General features: G+C 47.8%; 2 protein-coding genes across 6 annotated transcripts in view; one reads left to right on the top strand and one right to left on the bottom strand.

Annotated features, from left to right (window-relative positions):
- Positions 1 to 16158, top strand: part of oxr1a (oxidation resistance 1a) — a 583533-nt gene that overhangs the window by 264688 nt on the left and 302687 nt on the right. The gene's annotated exons all lie outside the window — the stretch shown is intronic.
- On the bottom strand, positions 208 to 4051 carry LOC148150167 (uncharacterized). The gene is made up of 3 exons (XM_087985799.1): positions 3860 to 4051; positions 2225 to 3340; positions 208 to 450 (listed from the first exon to the last, which is right to left on the bottom strand). The coding sequence occupies exons 1-3, from the start codon at positions 4049 to 4051 to the stop codon at positions 208 to 210; spliced, it is 1551 nt and encodes a 516-aa protein (XP_087841925.1).

A 16158-nucleotide genomic window follows, 5' to 3' on the forward strand; every position in this document is an offset into this window, starting at 1 on the left:
GGCGCACCACTGAATTCGAGTCTAGGAAGCATGACTTCGTCTACTTTAATTCGTCCTATAGTAGGGGTTGGTGGTCCATTACTATGACAAATTTATGTTGTAGAGGTATTCATGGAACTTTTTTTATGCCAAAGATGACCATCAAACCTTCCTTCTTTATCTGGGCATATTTGCGTTCAGCATCAGCCAAAGTCTGGGAAACATATGCTATTGGGTGTTCCTATCCATTGGGCCACCGTGAGCTGACATTACTCCAGTGCCATAAGGGGACGCATTGTGTATCAGCACCACCTCTTGCTCGGGATCATGGTGGGCCAAAACCTTAGATGACAATAGCTCCTTTCTCACTTCCCTAAAGCTACTTCTTGACCGAGTGACTATTTTCAAGGCTGACCCTTTTTCAGTAGCAGGTGTAAACGTGCCAAGATGAAGACCAGGTGAATGAATTTTCTGTAATAATTCACCAACCCAAGGAACAATCTAAAACTGCAATAGAGACATGAGAGCCGGGTCACCTTTGATTGATTTCACTTTATCTTCCAATGGATATTACCCAGTTTTGTCAACTCTGTAACCCAATTACGTCTCTCGGGGTGTCTGAAACACACATATTTCCCTTCTAAGGTGTACGCGTGCCTAGGAGAAACGTTTAAACATTATGTCCAAGTTCTCAAGTGTTCTTTATTGGTCTTGCCTATTATTAGTACATCATCAAGATGACAGTAACCTGATGTAGACCATGTGAAATGTTCTCCATCATCTGGAAAAGATGCAGGCTGATGATATTCTGAATGGCAGTCGTGTATATTGGAACAAACCCTTATGAGTATTAATTGTGGCATACTTCTGCAACCTCTCATCTGATTGCAATTACAGCTACACCTTCATGAAGGATTGCACCCCCCACCCCCCAATTTGTGTACATGTCCTAGTTACAAGGGATTGGGTATTTATCTAGCCGTGAGAAGCAGTTTACCATTTGCTTAATAATCAGTATGATGAGTGCTGCCCATTCTGCAAACTGGGAGAAAGTGAGGACTGCAGATGCTGGAGATCAGAGCTTAAAAATGTGTTGCTGGAAAAGCGCAGCAGGTCAGGCACATCAAAGGAACAGGCGAATCAATGTTTCGGGCATAAGCCCTTCTTCAAGAATGAGGAGGGTGTGCCAAGCAGGCTAAGATAAAAGGTAGGGAGGAGGGACTTGGGGGAGGGGCGTTGGGAATACGAGAGGTGGAAGGAGGTTAAGGTGAGGGTGATAGGCCAGAGAGGGGGTGGGGGCAGAGAGGTTGGGAAGAAGATTGCAGGTCAAGAAGGTGGTGCTGAGTCTGAGGGTTGGGACTGGGGGGAGGGGAAATGAGGAAGCTGGAGAAACCTGCATTCATATCTTGTGGTTGGAGGGTTCCTAGGCGGAAGATGAGGCGCTCTTCTTCCAGGCGTCATGTTGCCATGGTCTGGCGATGGAGGAGGCCAAAGACCTGCATGTCCTTGGCGGAGTGGGAAGGAGTGTTAAAGTGTTCAGCCACGGGGGCGGTTGGGTTGGTTGGTGCGGGTGTCCCAGAGGTGTTCTCTGAAATGTTCCGCAAGTAGGCGGCCTGTCTCCCCAATGTATAGGAGGCCACATCGGGTACAGCGGATGCAGTAAATGATGTGTGTGGAGGTGCAGGTGAATTTCTGATGGATATCTTGGGGCCTTGGAGGGAAGTGAAGGGGGGAGGTGTGGGCGCAGGTTTTGCATTTCTTGCGGTTGCAGGGGAAGGTGCCGGGAGTGGAGATTGGGTTGGTGGGTGTTGTGGATCTGATGAGGGTGTCGCGGAGGGAGTGGTCTTTACGGAATGCTGATAGGGGTGGGGAGGGAAATACATCCTTGGTGGTGGGGTCTGTTTGGAGGTGGCGGAAATGACGAAGGATGATACGATGTATCTGGAGGTTGGTAGGGAGATAGGTGCGGATCAGTGGGGTTCTGCCCTGGTGGCGATTGGAGGGGCGGGGTTCAAAGGCGGAGGAGCGGGAAGTGGTGGAGACTATCGTCAACCACGTCTGAGGGGAAATTGCGGTCTTTGAAGAAGGAGGCCATCTGGGTTGTTTGGTATTGGAATTGGTCCTCCTGGGAGCAGATGCGGCGAAGGCGAAGGAATTGGGAATATGGGATGGCGTTTTTACAGGGGGCAGGGTGGGAGGAGGTGTAATCTAGGTAGCTGTGGGAGTCAGTCGGTTTATAGTAAACGTCCGTGTTGAGTCGGTCGTCCGAGATAGAAATGGAGAGGTCTCGGAAGAGGAGGGAGGAGTCTGAGATGGTCCAGGTAAAGTTGAGGTTAGGGTGGAAGGTATTAGTAAAGTGGATGAACTGTTCAACCTCCTCGTGGGAGCACGAGGTAACGCCGATAAAGTCATCAATGAAGCGGAGGAAAAGGTGGGGGGTGGTGCCAGTGTAGCTGCGGAAGATGGACTGTTCCACATATCCAACTAAGAGGCAGGCATAGCTGGGGCCCATGGCTACTCTTTTGGTTTGGAGGAAGTGGGAGGATTGGAAAGAGAAGTTGTTCAGAGTGAGGACCAGTTCAGTCAGTCGAAGGAGGGTGTCAGTGGAAGGGTACTGGTTGGTTCGGCGGGAAAGGAAGAAGTGGAGGGCTTTGAGGCCTTCATGATGGGGGATGGAGGTGTGTAAGGACTGGATGTCCATGGTGAAGATAAGGCGTTGGGGGCAGGGGAAGCGAAAATCATGGAGGAGGTGGAAGGCATGGGTGGTCTCCCAAACGCAGTTGGGGAGTTCTTGGACTAAGGGGGGCAGGGCCGTGTCAAGGTGTGCAGAAATGAGTTCGGTGGGGCAGGAGCAGGCTGAGACAATCGGTCGGCCGATGCAGTCAGGTTTGTGGATTTTGGGCAGGAGGTAGAAACGGGCCGTGTGGGGTTGTGTGACTATGAGGTTGGAGGCGGTGGATGGGAGATCCCCTGAGGTGATGAGGTTATGGATGGTCTGGGAGATTATGGTTTGGTGGTGGGAGATGGGGTCATGGTCAAGGGGGCAGTAGGAGGAAGTGTCCACAAGTTGGCGTTTAGCCTCAGCAATATAAAAATCAGTGCGCCAAACTACCACCTCGCCTCCCTTGTCTGCCAGTTTGATGGTGAGGTTAAGGTTGGGGCTGACGGAGTGGAGGGCTGCACGTTGCGAGGGTGAGAGATTGGAGTGGGTGAGAGGGGTGGACAGGTTGAGGCGGTCAATGTCACAGCAGCAGTTGGCTATGAAGAGATCGAGGGCGGATAAGAGGCCAGCACGGGGTGTCCAGGTGGATGGGGTGTGTTGGAGGCGGCAGAAGGGGTCGTCAGAGGGTGGGCGGGAGTCCTGGTTGAAGAAGTAGGTGCGAAGGCGGCGGAAGAATTGTTCGATGTCACGCCGTGTGTTGAATTCATTAATCCGGGAGCATAGGGGGATGAAAGTGAGGCCTCTGCTGAGGACTGATCTTTCATCCTCAGAGAGGGGGAGGTCTGGAGGGATGGTGAAAATACGGCAGGGCTGGGAGCTAGGACCTGGTGTGGGACTGGAGCTGGGACTGGGGCCGGGGTTAGGCGTGGGGGCGGGGTAGGTGGGGGGCAGGGATCAGCGTGGGGGGGAGACGCATGCGGCGTGGTCATTGTACAGGCAAGTGATGTCGCTGGGGACGGAAGTAGATTCGGCAACGGCAACTCCGGGGGCGGAAGTGGCTGCGGCAAATGCAGAAACAGTGTTGTTCCCAGTGGTTGTGGACCCCGCGGAGGCCGCGAATCTGTCGGCAATGGTCTTCCTGGCGATCGTGGAGGCGGTTGTCTCGACGGCGATTGCGGAGGCTGCGTGGTCAGTGGGGGTGGGGGTCCTTTACAAGACCATCGCCGACAGATTCGCGGCGTCCGCAGGTTCCACAACCACAAGGAACAACACCGTTTCTGCATTTGCCACAGTCACTTCTGCCCCCGGAGTTGCCGTCGCCGCATCTACGTCCACCCCCAGTGACATGAGTCGCCTGCACAACGACCACGCCGCATGTGTCTCCGCCCCAATGCCGATCATCACCCCCATGCCTAACCCTGCCCCCACACCTGACCCCTCCCCCACTCCCAGCTCCAGTCCCACACCAGATCCTAGCTCCCAGCCCTGCCGTATTTTCACCATCCCTCCAGACCTCCCCCTCTCTGAGGATGAAAGATCAGTCCTCAGCAGAGGCCTCACCTTCATCCCTCTATGCTCCTGGATTAACGAATTCAACACGCGGCGAGACATTGAGCATTTCTTCCGCTGCCTTCGCCTCCGCGCCTACTTCTTCAACCAGAACTCCTGCCCACCCTCTGATGACCCCTTCTCCCGGCTCCAACACACCCCATCCACCTGGACACACCGTGCTAGCCTCCTACCGCCCTCGATCTCTTCATAGTAACTGCCGCCGTGACATTGACCACCTCAACCTGTCCACCCCTCTCACCTACTCCAACCTCTCACCCTCGCAACGTGCAGCCCTCCACTCCCTCTGCTTCAACCCCAACCTCACCATCAAACCGGCAGACAAGGGAGGTGTGGTGGTAGTTTGGCGCACCGATCTTCACCATGTACATCCAGTCCCTGCACACCTCCATCCCCCATCATGAAGGCCTCAAAGCCCTCCGCTTCTTCCTTTCCCGCCGAACCAACCAGTTGCCTTCCACTGACACCCTCCTTCGACTGACTGAACTGGTCCTCACTCTGAACAACTTCTCTTTCCAATCCTCCCACTTCCTCCTAACCAAAAGAGTAGCCATGGGCACCCGCATGGGCCCCAGCTATGCCTGCCTCTTCATTGGATATGTGGAACAGTCCATCTTCCGCAGCTACACTGGCACCACCCCCCACCTTTTCCTCCGCTTCATCGATGACTGTATCGGCGCTCCCACGAGGAGGTTGAACAGTTCATCCACTTTACTAACACCTTCCACCCCAACCTCAACTTTACCAGGACCATCTCAGACTCCTCCCTCCCCTTTCTAGACCTCTCCATTTCTATCTCAGACGACCGACTCAACACGGACATTTACTATAAACCGACTGACTCCCATAGCTACCTAGATTACACCTCCTCCCACCCTGCCCCCTGTAAAAACGCCATCCCATATTCCCAATTCCTTCGCCTTCGCCGCATCTGCTCCCAGGAGGACCAATTCCAATACCAAACAACCCAGATGGCCTCCTTCTTCAAAGATCGCAATTTCCCCTCAGATGTGGTTGACGATGCTCTCCACCACATCTCCTCCACTTCCCGCTCCTCCGCCCTTGAACCCCGCTCCTCCAATCGCCACCAGAACAGAACCCCACTGGTACTCACCTACCACCCCACCAACCTTCAGATACATCCTTCGTCATTTCTGCCACCACCAAACAGACCCCACCACCAAGGATATATTTCCCTCCCCTCCCCTATCAGCGTTCTGGAATGACCACTCCCTCCGTGACTCCCCCGTCAGGTCCACAACCCCCACCAACCCAACCTCCACTCCCGGCACCTTACCCTGCAACCGCAAGAAATGCACAACTTGCGCCCATACCTCCCCTCTCACTTCCCTCCAAGGCCCCAAGGGATCCTTCCATATCCGTCAGAAATTCACCTGCACCTTCAAACACATCATTTACTGCATCCGCTGCACCCGATGTGGCCTCCTATACACTGGGGAGACAGGCCGCCGACTTGCGGAACGTTTCAGAGAACACCTCTGGGACACCCGCACCAACCAACCCAACCGCCCTGTGGCTGAACACTTTAACTCCCCCTCCCACTCCACCAAGGACATGCACGTCATTGGCCTCCTCCATCGCCAGACCATGGCAACATGACGCCTGGAAGAAGAGCGCCTCATCTTCCGCCTAGGAACCCTCCAACCACAAGGGATGAATACAGATTTCTCCAGCTTTCTCATTTCCCCTCCCCCCACCTTTTCTCAGTCCCAACCCTCAGACTCAGCACCGCCTTCTTGACCTGCAATCTTCTTCCCGACCAATCCGCCCCCAAACCCTGTCTGGCCTATCACCCTCACCTTAACCTCCTTCCACCTATCGTATTCCCAATGCCCCTCCCCCAAGTCCCTCCTCCCTACCTTTATCTTAGCCTGCTTGGCACACCCTCCTCATTCCTGAAAGAAGGGTTTATGCCCGAAACATCGATTCTCCTGATGCTGCCATTCTGCAAACTTGACTGGTGTAACAATTCCATCACTTTATAATTTGCTGATGTTTGACTCTACTTTTGACAGGCCTTGATGAATTGCGGAATTACTTCCTGGTCAACATATAAGGTGGCCTTGGCTCCTTTGATAGCCCTTAGACCTCCCTAAAAATCTTCTGGGCACTTCATTAAGACTTCACTCAGGCGGCCATTTTCTAATTGAATAGCACTCATTTATCCCCATGCTTTGTTTTCTGTTAATCAACCAATCCTCTATCCATGCGAATACATTACCCCTAATGCCTAGCGTTCTGATCTGATGCAGCGGCCTCTTGTGCGGCATCTTGACAAAGGCCTTTTGGAAATCTAGGTACACTACATCCACTGGGTCCCCATTGTCCTCCTTGCTCATAATGTCTTCATAGAATGTCAAGCATGATCTGTCCTTCATGAACCCATGCTGTGTTTGCCCAACAGGACAATTTCTATCGAGATGCCTTGCTATTTCTTCCATGATAATAGACTCAAGCATCTTCACCACTACAGAGGTTAAGCTAACTGGTCTATAATTCCTCATCTTTTGTCTCCCTCCCTTTTTAAACAGTGGCATCACATTTGCTGTTTTCCAAACTGCTGGGAATTTTGGAGAACTATCGCCAGTGCACCTGCTATTTCTCCCACCTCCTCTTTTAGTAACCTGGGTTGCATTACATCAGGACCAGGAATCTTATCAGTCCTTAGCTCCAATAGCTTGCCCAACACTACCTCTCCTGTATTAATGATTGTTTCCAGGTCCACACCTACCTTTGTCTCTTTGTCAATTACTGGCATATTATTAATGTCTTCCACAATGGAGACCAATACAAAATACCTGTTCAATGCTTTGACCATTTCATCGTATCCCATAACTAACTTCTCATCCTCTAAAGCGCCAATGTTTACTTCAGCCACTCTTTTTCATTTTATATATTTGCAGAAACTTTCGCTGTCTGTCTTTATTATTCCCAATTCCTCCTCCTCTGCCCTAGACTATGCCTCCTACCATCCTGCCTCCTGTAAAAATGCAATCCCTTATTCCTCTGCCTCCACCACATCTGCTCCCAAGACCAATTCCATCACAGAACGTACAAGATGGCCTCCTTCGAGGACCACAATTTCTCCTCCCACATGGTCGAAGATGCCCTCCAGCACATTTCATGCACTTACCTCACTTCCACCCTTGGCCCCACCCCTCCAACCACCAATGTCCGGATATATCGCCTTATCCTCCGCCATTTCCAACCCCTACAAACAGACCCCACCACCAGGGATATATTTCCCTCCCTACCCCTATCTGCGCCCCGTAAAGACCATTCCCTCCGTGACTCCCTTGGTATGTCCATGCTCCTCACAAACTCACCCTCCCCTTCCAACACCTTCCCCTGCCACTACAAAAATTGCAAAACCTTCACCCACAGTTCCCTCTTTACCTCCCTCCAAGGCCCTGAAGGAGTCTTCGACATCTGTCAGAGTTTTCCTGCATTCTACACACACCATTTGCTATATCCGTTGCTCCTGATGTGGTCTCTTCGACATTGGGGAGATAGGACGCCTACTTGCAGAACGCTTCTGAGAACATTTCCAGGACACATGCACAAACAACACCACTGCCTCGTGGCCAAACACTTTAACTCCCCCTCCCACTCCGCCAAGGATGTGCAGGTCCTGGGCCTATTCCACAGCCAAACCCTTACCATCCAACCCTCCAAATTCTTGGGACCCTCCAAACACACAGGACCAATATGAATTTCACCAGTTTGCTCATTTTCTCTCCCTCCCACCTTATCCCAGATCCATCCTTCTGACTCAATACCGCCCACTTGACCTCCTACCTGTCCATCTTCCTTCCCATCTATCCGTTCCACCCTCCTCACCTTCACATTCACAGCCACCTTACCCTCAGCCCTACCCCCCTCCCATTTATCTCTCAGCCTGCTCGGTCACACCCTCATTCCTGATGAAGAGGTTATGCTCGAAGAGTCAATTCTCCTGCCCCTTGGATGCTGCCTGACCGGCTGTGCTTTTCTATGACCACACTCTTCGACCCTGATCTCCAGCATCCGCAGCTCTCACTGTCTCCTAGTTTTTTCTCATGTTCAATCTTACTTTTCTTAAAAGCTCTTTTCGTGGCTTTCTGTTGACCTTTAAAGTTTTAACTTCTAGTTTCATGCACTTTTTGGCTACTTTGTGTGCCTTCTCTTTCAATTTGATAGCCTCCTTTATTTCCTTAGACACCCATGGCAGGTTACTCCTTGCAGTCCTTTCTTTTCACTGGAATGTACTTTTGCTGAGCACTTTAAAAATTGCTTTGCAATTCTTCAACTCCTCGTCAACTGTCACACCATAAAATCTCAATTTCCCATCTACTTTAGCCAAGTCCTCCCTCATTCTGTTGTAGTCCTCCTTGTTCAAGCACAGGACCGTAGTATTGAATCTTTTCTTCACACTCTCCATCTGTATTCTAAATTCAACCATACTGTGATCACTCCTTCCAAGAGGATCCCTAACTATGACATCATTAATTATTCCTGTCTCATTACATAGGACCAGATCTAGGATAGCTTGCTGCCTCGTTGGTTCCATTACCTACTGTTCAAGAAAACTATTCAAGGATACACTCAATGAACTCTTGCTCAAGGCTATCCTGACCGAGCAGGTTGGATAAATCTACGTGTAGATTAAAATGCCCCATGATAATTGCCATACCATCTTTACAGGCATTAGTTATTTCTTTGTTAATTACCTGCCCCAATGTGGTGTTATTATTTGGTGACCAGTGACGTTTTCCTCTTATAATTTCTAATTTCCACCCAAATGGATTGAACCTCATTCTCCATAGAAACTGTATCATCTGTCAGCACTGCCCTGATGTCGTCCTTGAAAATCAGAGCTGCACCACCTCTTTGACCTTCCTGTCTGTCCCTCCAAATAGTCTGGTATCCCTGGATATTTAACTCCCAGTTGGGACTATTCTATGACCGTGTTTCCGTAATGGCTACCAAATCATATCCATTTGTGATGATTTGTACTGTTAACTCATCAACCTTGTTACGAATGCTCCTTTATGCTAGCTGTCTTACCCTCATGATTTCCAACATCTCCTTTTTGATTCTTTCAGTCTGCCTTGAACTTAAACCCTCCTACACACATGCTAACTTGCTGCTTTACCTTTTTATTTACCATCATTTGTCATTTTTCCCTTTCCCTTCCCCCTGACTTATTAGGTTAAAGTCCTAGTGACCACCCTATTTATTCTTTTTGCTAGAACACTGGTCCCAGATCGGTTCAGGTGGAGACCGTCACATCGTTACAGATTCCCAGTTCCAAAACTAATCCCAATGCCCCATGAATTGGAACCCCTCTTTCTCACACCACTCCTTAGCCCTTACTTCCCTAATTTTCTTATCCCTAAGCCAATTGGCACGTGGCTCAGGGATTAATCCAGAGATTATGACCCTTGAGGACCTGTTTCTTAATTTTGTACCTGAGGTTCCTCCTAATACTGTCTTGTCTCCTTCTGAGGAAGGGCATGTCAAGTGTTAACCAAATCCCCTGCTCCCCTGTTGCCATATATTTGGCTTTGATGCCAAGTGACAGGGGGATGAAGTGCACAACTATGCACCTGACCCTTCATGGCAGCTGCCAACCTATACATGGTGGCAAACTGATGGTCACATGCTTGAGGCAACTTTGTTCCCAGAGCATAACTACACTACCACAGCTTCTGGGCAGTGAGGGATGTTATCTCCAATGTACCTGTCCACCACTCCCATTCCTCCCTGATTATGTGCCTGAACCCTGATTCTTGAAACCATTTTGTCGTCTTCTGCCTGGGTCTGAGCACATCTCTGCTCTCTGGCAGTCCTCCAGGAGGCCTTGGCCAGCTGCAGAGCTGTCATAGTGAGGTGCTCATCAGATCATGTTCCCAAACTTTCTAAACCAAACTTTCCCACTGAGCTGTCAATATCTGAGCTGGTGGGGACACAGGAGGCAGCTTGCTGAAGTTTTATTTCAACCTTTCAACATTGAGGAGTTAGATTCTTGGGGAGCTAGTCATTTTGTTGTGCTGGTGATGGAAATGAAGACTAGAAAACATAGGGGTCGAAATTGACCAGTCGATCCATTGAGTCTGTTCTTCTGTTCAATGAGACCATAGCTGATTAGATAATCGTCAACTCTACTTTCCTGCCTTTTCCCCATAATACTTGATTCCCTTACAGATTAGAAATCTCAGTCTTGAGTGTACTTAACAGTTCAGCCTCAACAGTCTTCAACAATAAAGAATTTTACTGATAGTCTACCCTCTGAGAGAAAATTTCTTCCTCATCTCTGTCTTAAGTGAGTGACTGTTATTCTGATCTTCTGCCTGCTAGTCGGAGACACTCCTGCATGGGTAAACAGCCTCTCCACATCTATTTTGTCAAGCTCTTGTTTAATCTTCTATTTTTCAGGAAGCTCACTTCGCATTCTTCTAAATTCCAATGTGTACAAACTAAACCTACTGGATGTCTCCTCATAAGAGAATATCTTCATATCTGAGATCAACCCAGTGAACCTCCTCTGGACTGCCTCCAAAGCCAGTCCATTTTTCCCTGGATAAGTGGATCAAAATTATTCACAATATTCCAGGTGTGACCAGAGCCTTGTATAAATTTAACGAGGTCTCCCTAATTTGATATTCCATTTCCTTCAAAATTAATGCCAACCTTCAGTTGCCTTCCCTATTACCCATTGAAATTGGTTTGTAGCTTTTTGGGACTTGTGGATGATGACATACAAATTCCTCTGTGCTGCAGCTTTCTGCACTGTTTTCTCATTTTAAAATATTCAGCTCCTCTATTCTTCCTGCCTAACATTTTTCCTGGGATAGATCCCATCCGGACCTGGGGACTTGTCCAACTTAATGCCTTTTAGAATACTTCCTCTCTCCTTATGCCAACTTGATTTGGAGTAATCAAACATCTACCCCAACCTCAATACCCTCATGTCCCTCTTCTGAGTGAATACCGATGCAAAGTACTCATTAAGAATCTCACCCATTTTCTCTGACTCCACGCATAACTTTCCTCCCTTGTTCTTGAGTGGGCCAACCCTTTCTCTAGTTACCATTTTGCTCCTTATTTATGAATAAAAGGCTTTAGGATTTTACTTAACCCTGTTTTCTAAAGATTTTTCATGACCTCTGTTAGCCCTCTTAATTCCATGTTTTAAATTGGTCCTAATTTCCTGATATTCTTCCAAAACTGTGTCTGTTTTCAGTTGACTAGACCTTATGAATGCTTCCTTTTTCCTTTTGGCTAGTCTCACAATTTCACCTGTCATCCATTGTTCCATAATATTGCCATTTCTATCCCTCATTTTCATAGGGACGTGTCTGTGGTGCACGCTAATCAACCTCTCTTGAAAATTCTCCCACATATCAAATGTGGATATACCTTCAATCAGCTGCTCCCAATCCACATTCCCCAGCTCTTGCCAAATTTTCCTAACGTTGGCCTTTCCCTAACTTAGCACTCTTCCTTTAGGAGCACTCTGGTTTTTGTCCATGAGTATTCTAAATCTTATGGAATTGTGATCAGTATTACCAAAGTAATCCCCTACTGAAACTTCAATCAAGTGGCCAGACTCATTCCCTAACAGCAGGTCCAGTATGGTCCCTTCCTGAGTTGGACTATTTACATACTGCTCTGGAAAACCCTCCTAGATGTTCCTTACAAATTCTGCTCCATCTAGACCTCTAACACTAAGTGAGTCCCAGTCAACATTGGGAAAATTAAAATCTCCAATCATCACCATCCTGTTGCTCCTACATCTTTCTATAATCTGTTTACATATTAGTATCTTTATTTCATGCTCGCTGTTGGGAGGCCTGTGGTACAGCCCCAGCATTTTTACCGCATCTTTCCTATTTCTGAACTCTGCCCATATTGCCTGACTGCTCGAATCCTCAAGATAAATTTTTGTGCAAAAGATGGGGTGGGGGCATGGTGTGAGGATTGAGGAGTAAAACGATGGGTGGAGATGAAGCCCAGAGAGAGAGAGAAAGAGAGAAAAGCAATTGGGCAGATAAAGTAACAGGTAACGAACAGGCTGGGAAACTGAATAGCTGCTAATTGAGACCATTAGTGGCTAACAACGAGTTGTTTGTGGTATGAGTCTATGTGATGTCAAGGTCTGGTGTTTGAGGGTTGGTGTAAGTATATGGGAGAAGGTGCTCAAGTCCTAAAGGTTTAAGACTTATTTTTGAATCCATAAGGCTACAGGGTTTGGGGTGCTGGCCTTCCAGCTTGCGCTGAGCTTAGCTGGATCACTGCAGCGAGCCAGGGACAGATGTTGGTCAGGGAACACTGGTATGTTGAAATGGCAGGCAACCAAAAGCTCATGGTCATTTTTGCCAATAAAATATGTAGGTGTTCTTCAAACTGGATGCCTTCTCCATGCTTCTTCTCCCCAGTATGAAGAAGACCACATTGTCAGCAACAAATGCAGTAGATTGAATGGTGCAGATAAATCACTGCTCACCTGGAATGTGTGCCTGGATTTTGGATACTGAGGAGGGAGGAAGTGCAGCAGGTGGTACACTGCGATTGCAAGAGAATGTGCAATGAGGCTGTGGGGACACTTTGAGAATTGAGAGGGTGTCCCAGATGGAACAGTCCCTGCGGAAGGCTAACAAAGGAGGGGAGGAAATGACTCATCTAGATTTGAAACATCACCTTGCTGTCTCCCCATGGATGCTGTCTGACCTACTGCGATCTCTAGCATTTCTTGTTTTCAGGGGAGGGAGAAGTGGTGGCATCCCACTGCAGGCGGCAGAAATGGTGGCACTAACAATCCTTTGAATGTGCATCTGGTGGGATGGTAGGTGAGGTTGAGGAGGACCCTATCATTGATTCTTCTCCCCAATATAAAGAAGACCACATTGTCAGCAACAAATGCAGTAGATTGAATGGTGCAGATAAATCACTGGTGAGGGTGAGGGCTGAAGTGCAGGAGATGGGTAGGACATGGCTAAAGGCCCTGTCAACAACAGTCATGAGGAATCTTCGGTCGAAGAAGATAGCAATTTGGAGGCCTCCTTGTCAAAGTTGGCATCATCGGAACACACATGATGGAGACAGAGGAAATAGGAGAATGGAATAGAGTTTTTACAGAAAGCAAGGTGTGAGGATGTAATGTCAAGGTAACTGTAGAGGTTGGTGGGTAGCTAGCCTATCCTCAGAAATAGAAACAGAGATGTCACAGATGGGAAGAGAGGAGTCAGAAATGGACCAGGTTAAGATAAGAACAGTTTGGATGTTAGAATCAAAATAGATAAATTTTTGCAATTCCAAACAAGAGAAGGAAGCAGCACCAATGATGTCATTGATGTACAGGAGAAAAACTTGAGTGGCAGCCAGAGTAAAACTGGAACAAGGACTATACCATCTATCCCACAAAAAGGCATGCATAACTGGGTCCTATGCCAATACCCATGGTCACCCACTTGACCTGAAAAAAGTGGGAGGAATTAAAGGAGAAGTTGTTCAAAATGAGGATGAGCTTGTCAAGTGGAGGAAGATGGTGCTGGGTAGGAATGGTTCAGCCCTTTTTTCCAGGATGAAACTGAGACCCTAAGACCATTCTGATGGAGAATGACTTTGTAAAGGAATTGCATGTCCATGGTAAAGAGGAGACGGCCAGAGTCCACAAATGCGAAATTCTGAACTTGATATAAAGCATCAAAAGAATCACAGATATTAGTGGGAAGGGACTGGACACGGAGAAAAAATTTAGTTAAGGGAGGAAGAGATAAGTTCTATAGAGCAGGAGCAGGCAAAAATCTGTCCATATCCCTCTGCAGACTCTTTATGCATTTTCACTACTGCCCACTTTTTTTGTGTCATTCACAAACTTGGTGAGAGTACAATCACTTTCTTCATCCAAGTCATTAATGTATTGTAAATAATTGTGCTGGAAATGTGTTGCTGGAAAAGCGCAGCAGGTCAGGCAGCATCCAGGGAACAGGAGAATCGACGTTTCGGGCATAAGCCCTTCTTCAGGCTTATGCCCGAAACGTCGATTCTCCTGTTCCCTGGATGCTGCCTGACCTGCTGCGCTTTTCCAGCAACACATTTCCAGCTCTGATCTCCAGCATCTGCAGACCTCACTTTCTCCTGTAAATAATTGTGGCCCCAGTCATGAAACCTGTGGCACTCCACTAATTACAAGTTGCCATTCTGAAAATATCATCTTATCCTGACTCTCTGTCTTCTTAGGGATAGGATTTTCACACATTTGGAAATGTGTGACCTAATTAGTGACAGTCAGCATTGCTTTGTGCACAGCAGGTCACGTCTTACTGACTTGATTGAAGTTTTCAAGGAGATGATGAAGGTGATCGATGAAGATAGAGCAGTGGATGTTGTTAAATGGATTTTAGTAAGGCTTTTGATAAGGTCCATCATAGTAGGCTCATCCAGAAGATTAAGATGCATGGAATCCATGGTGACTTGGCTGCGTAGATTCAGAATTGGCGTACCCACAGAAAACAGAGAGCAGTGGCAGAAGGGTATTTTTCAGGCTGGAGGTCCGTGACTGGTGACGTTCCACAGGGATCCATACTGGACCTCTGCTGTTTGTGATTTATATAAATGACCTACATGAAAATGTAGATGGTTGGGTTACCAAATTTGCAGACGATACAAAAATCGGTGGAGTTGTGGATAGTGTAGAAGGTTGTGAAAGGATAGACTGGATATAGATCAGTTACAGATATGGGCAGAGAAATGATAATTGAAGTTAGATGCCCTATCTAATCACATCTTCCTGCAGATGGCCGATAGCCCTGTAGCTTACAGCACTTAAGGTCTAAATCGGGTACCTTTAAAAGAGTTTTGGATCTCTGCCTACACCAGAACCTCTGGCAGCAAATCCTAGACACTCACCACCGTCTGCCCGGATGGCACGGTGGCACAGTGGTAGCACTGCTGCCTCACTGCGCCAGAGACCTAGGTTCGATTCCGGCCTCGGGTTTGCACATTCTCTCCGTGTCCGCGTAGGTTTCCTCCGGGTGCTCTGGTTTTCTCCCACAGTCTAAAGATATGCAGGTTAGGTGAATTGGCCATGCTAAATTGTCCGTAATGTTAGGTGAAGGGGTAAGTGTAGGGGAATGAGTCTGGGTGGGTTGCTCTTCGTAGGGTCGGTGTGGACTTGTTGGGCCGAAGGGCCTGTTTCCACATTGTAAGTAATCTAATCTACATCCTCTTTAATCCTTCTAAAAGTAAGCCTGAAACTATGTTTCCTGGTTTTTTTAATTCTCTGCCAAATAGATTCCTCATATGTACTTTTTTATAGTTTTATGTATCGCAATCATGTCACCCCAGCCTCCACTGATTCAAGGAAAACACATCAACTTCTCCAATCTCCCCTTATATTCCAATACTCCAGCCCACACAACATTCTCGTAAGTCTTGTCTGCATTCTCTCCAGACCAATTATGTCATTCCTGTAAATTGTGGCCTCACATGTGTCTTTACAGGTTCATCATTATGTCCCTACTTTTGTATTCTATATCTCTGCCAAGGAAAAAGGGTGTTCTGTATATCTTCTTTACAACCTTTACTGCACTGCCACCTTTGGGAACCTGTGCACTTTCACGCCAAGATGTCTTACTACATTCCCATTTATTGTGTATTCCCTTTTACGGTTTGACTTCCCTAAATGCATTACTTCACATATATCAAAGTTGAACTTCCAACTGCCACTTTCCTGCCCACTCCACCAACCCAACCATATCATTTTAGAGATTGAAGCTATCCTCTATGCTATCCACTACATGACCATTTTTTGTGCTTCCCACATTCAACTCCAAATTGTAATGTATAAACTCCAACACGGAGTTCTGCAGAACATCACTTGAAACAGCTTTCCATCCACAAGGGCAGCCAGTGACCATTACTTTTTGTTTCCTGTTACTGAG

This window comes from Chiloscyllium plagiosum, unplaced genomic scaffold, assembly GCF_037043375.1.
Source record: "Chiloscyllium plagiosum isolate Xiang-an unplaced genomic scaffold, Cpla_swu_hap1 HiC_scaffold_4, whole genome shotgun sequence".
Classification (NCBI taxonomy): domain Eukaryota; kingdom Metazoa; phylum Chordata; class Chondrichthyes; order Orectolobiformes; family Hemiscylliidae; genus Chiloscyllium; species Chiloscyllium plagiosum.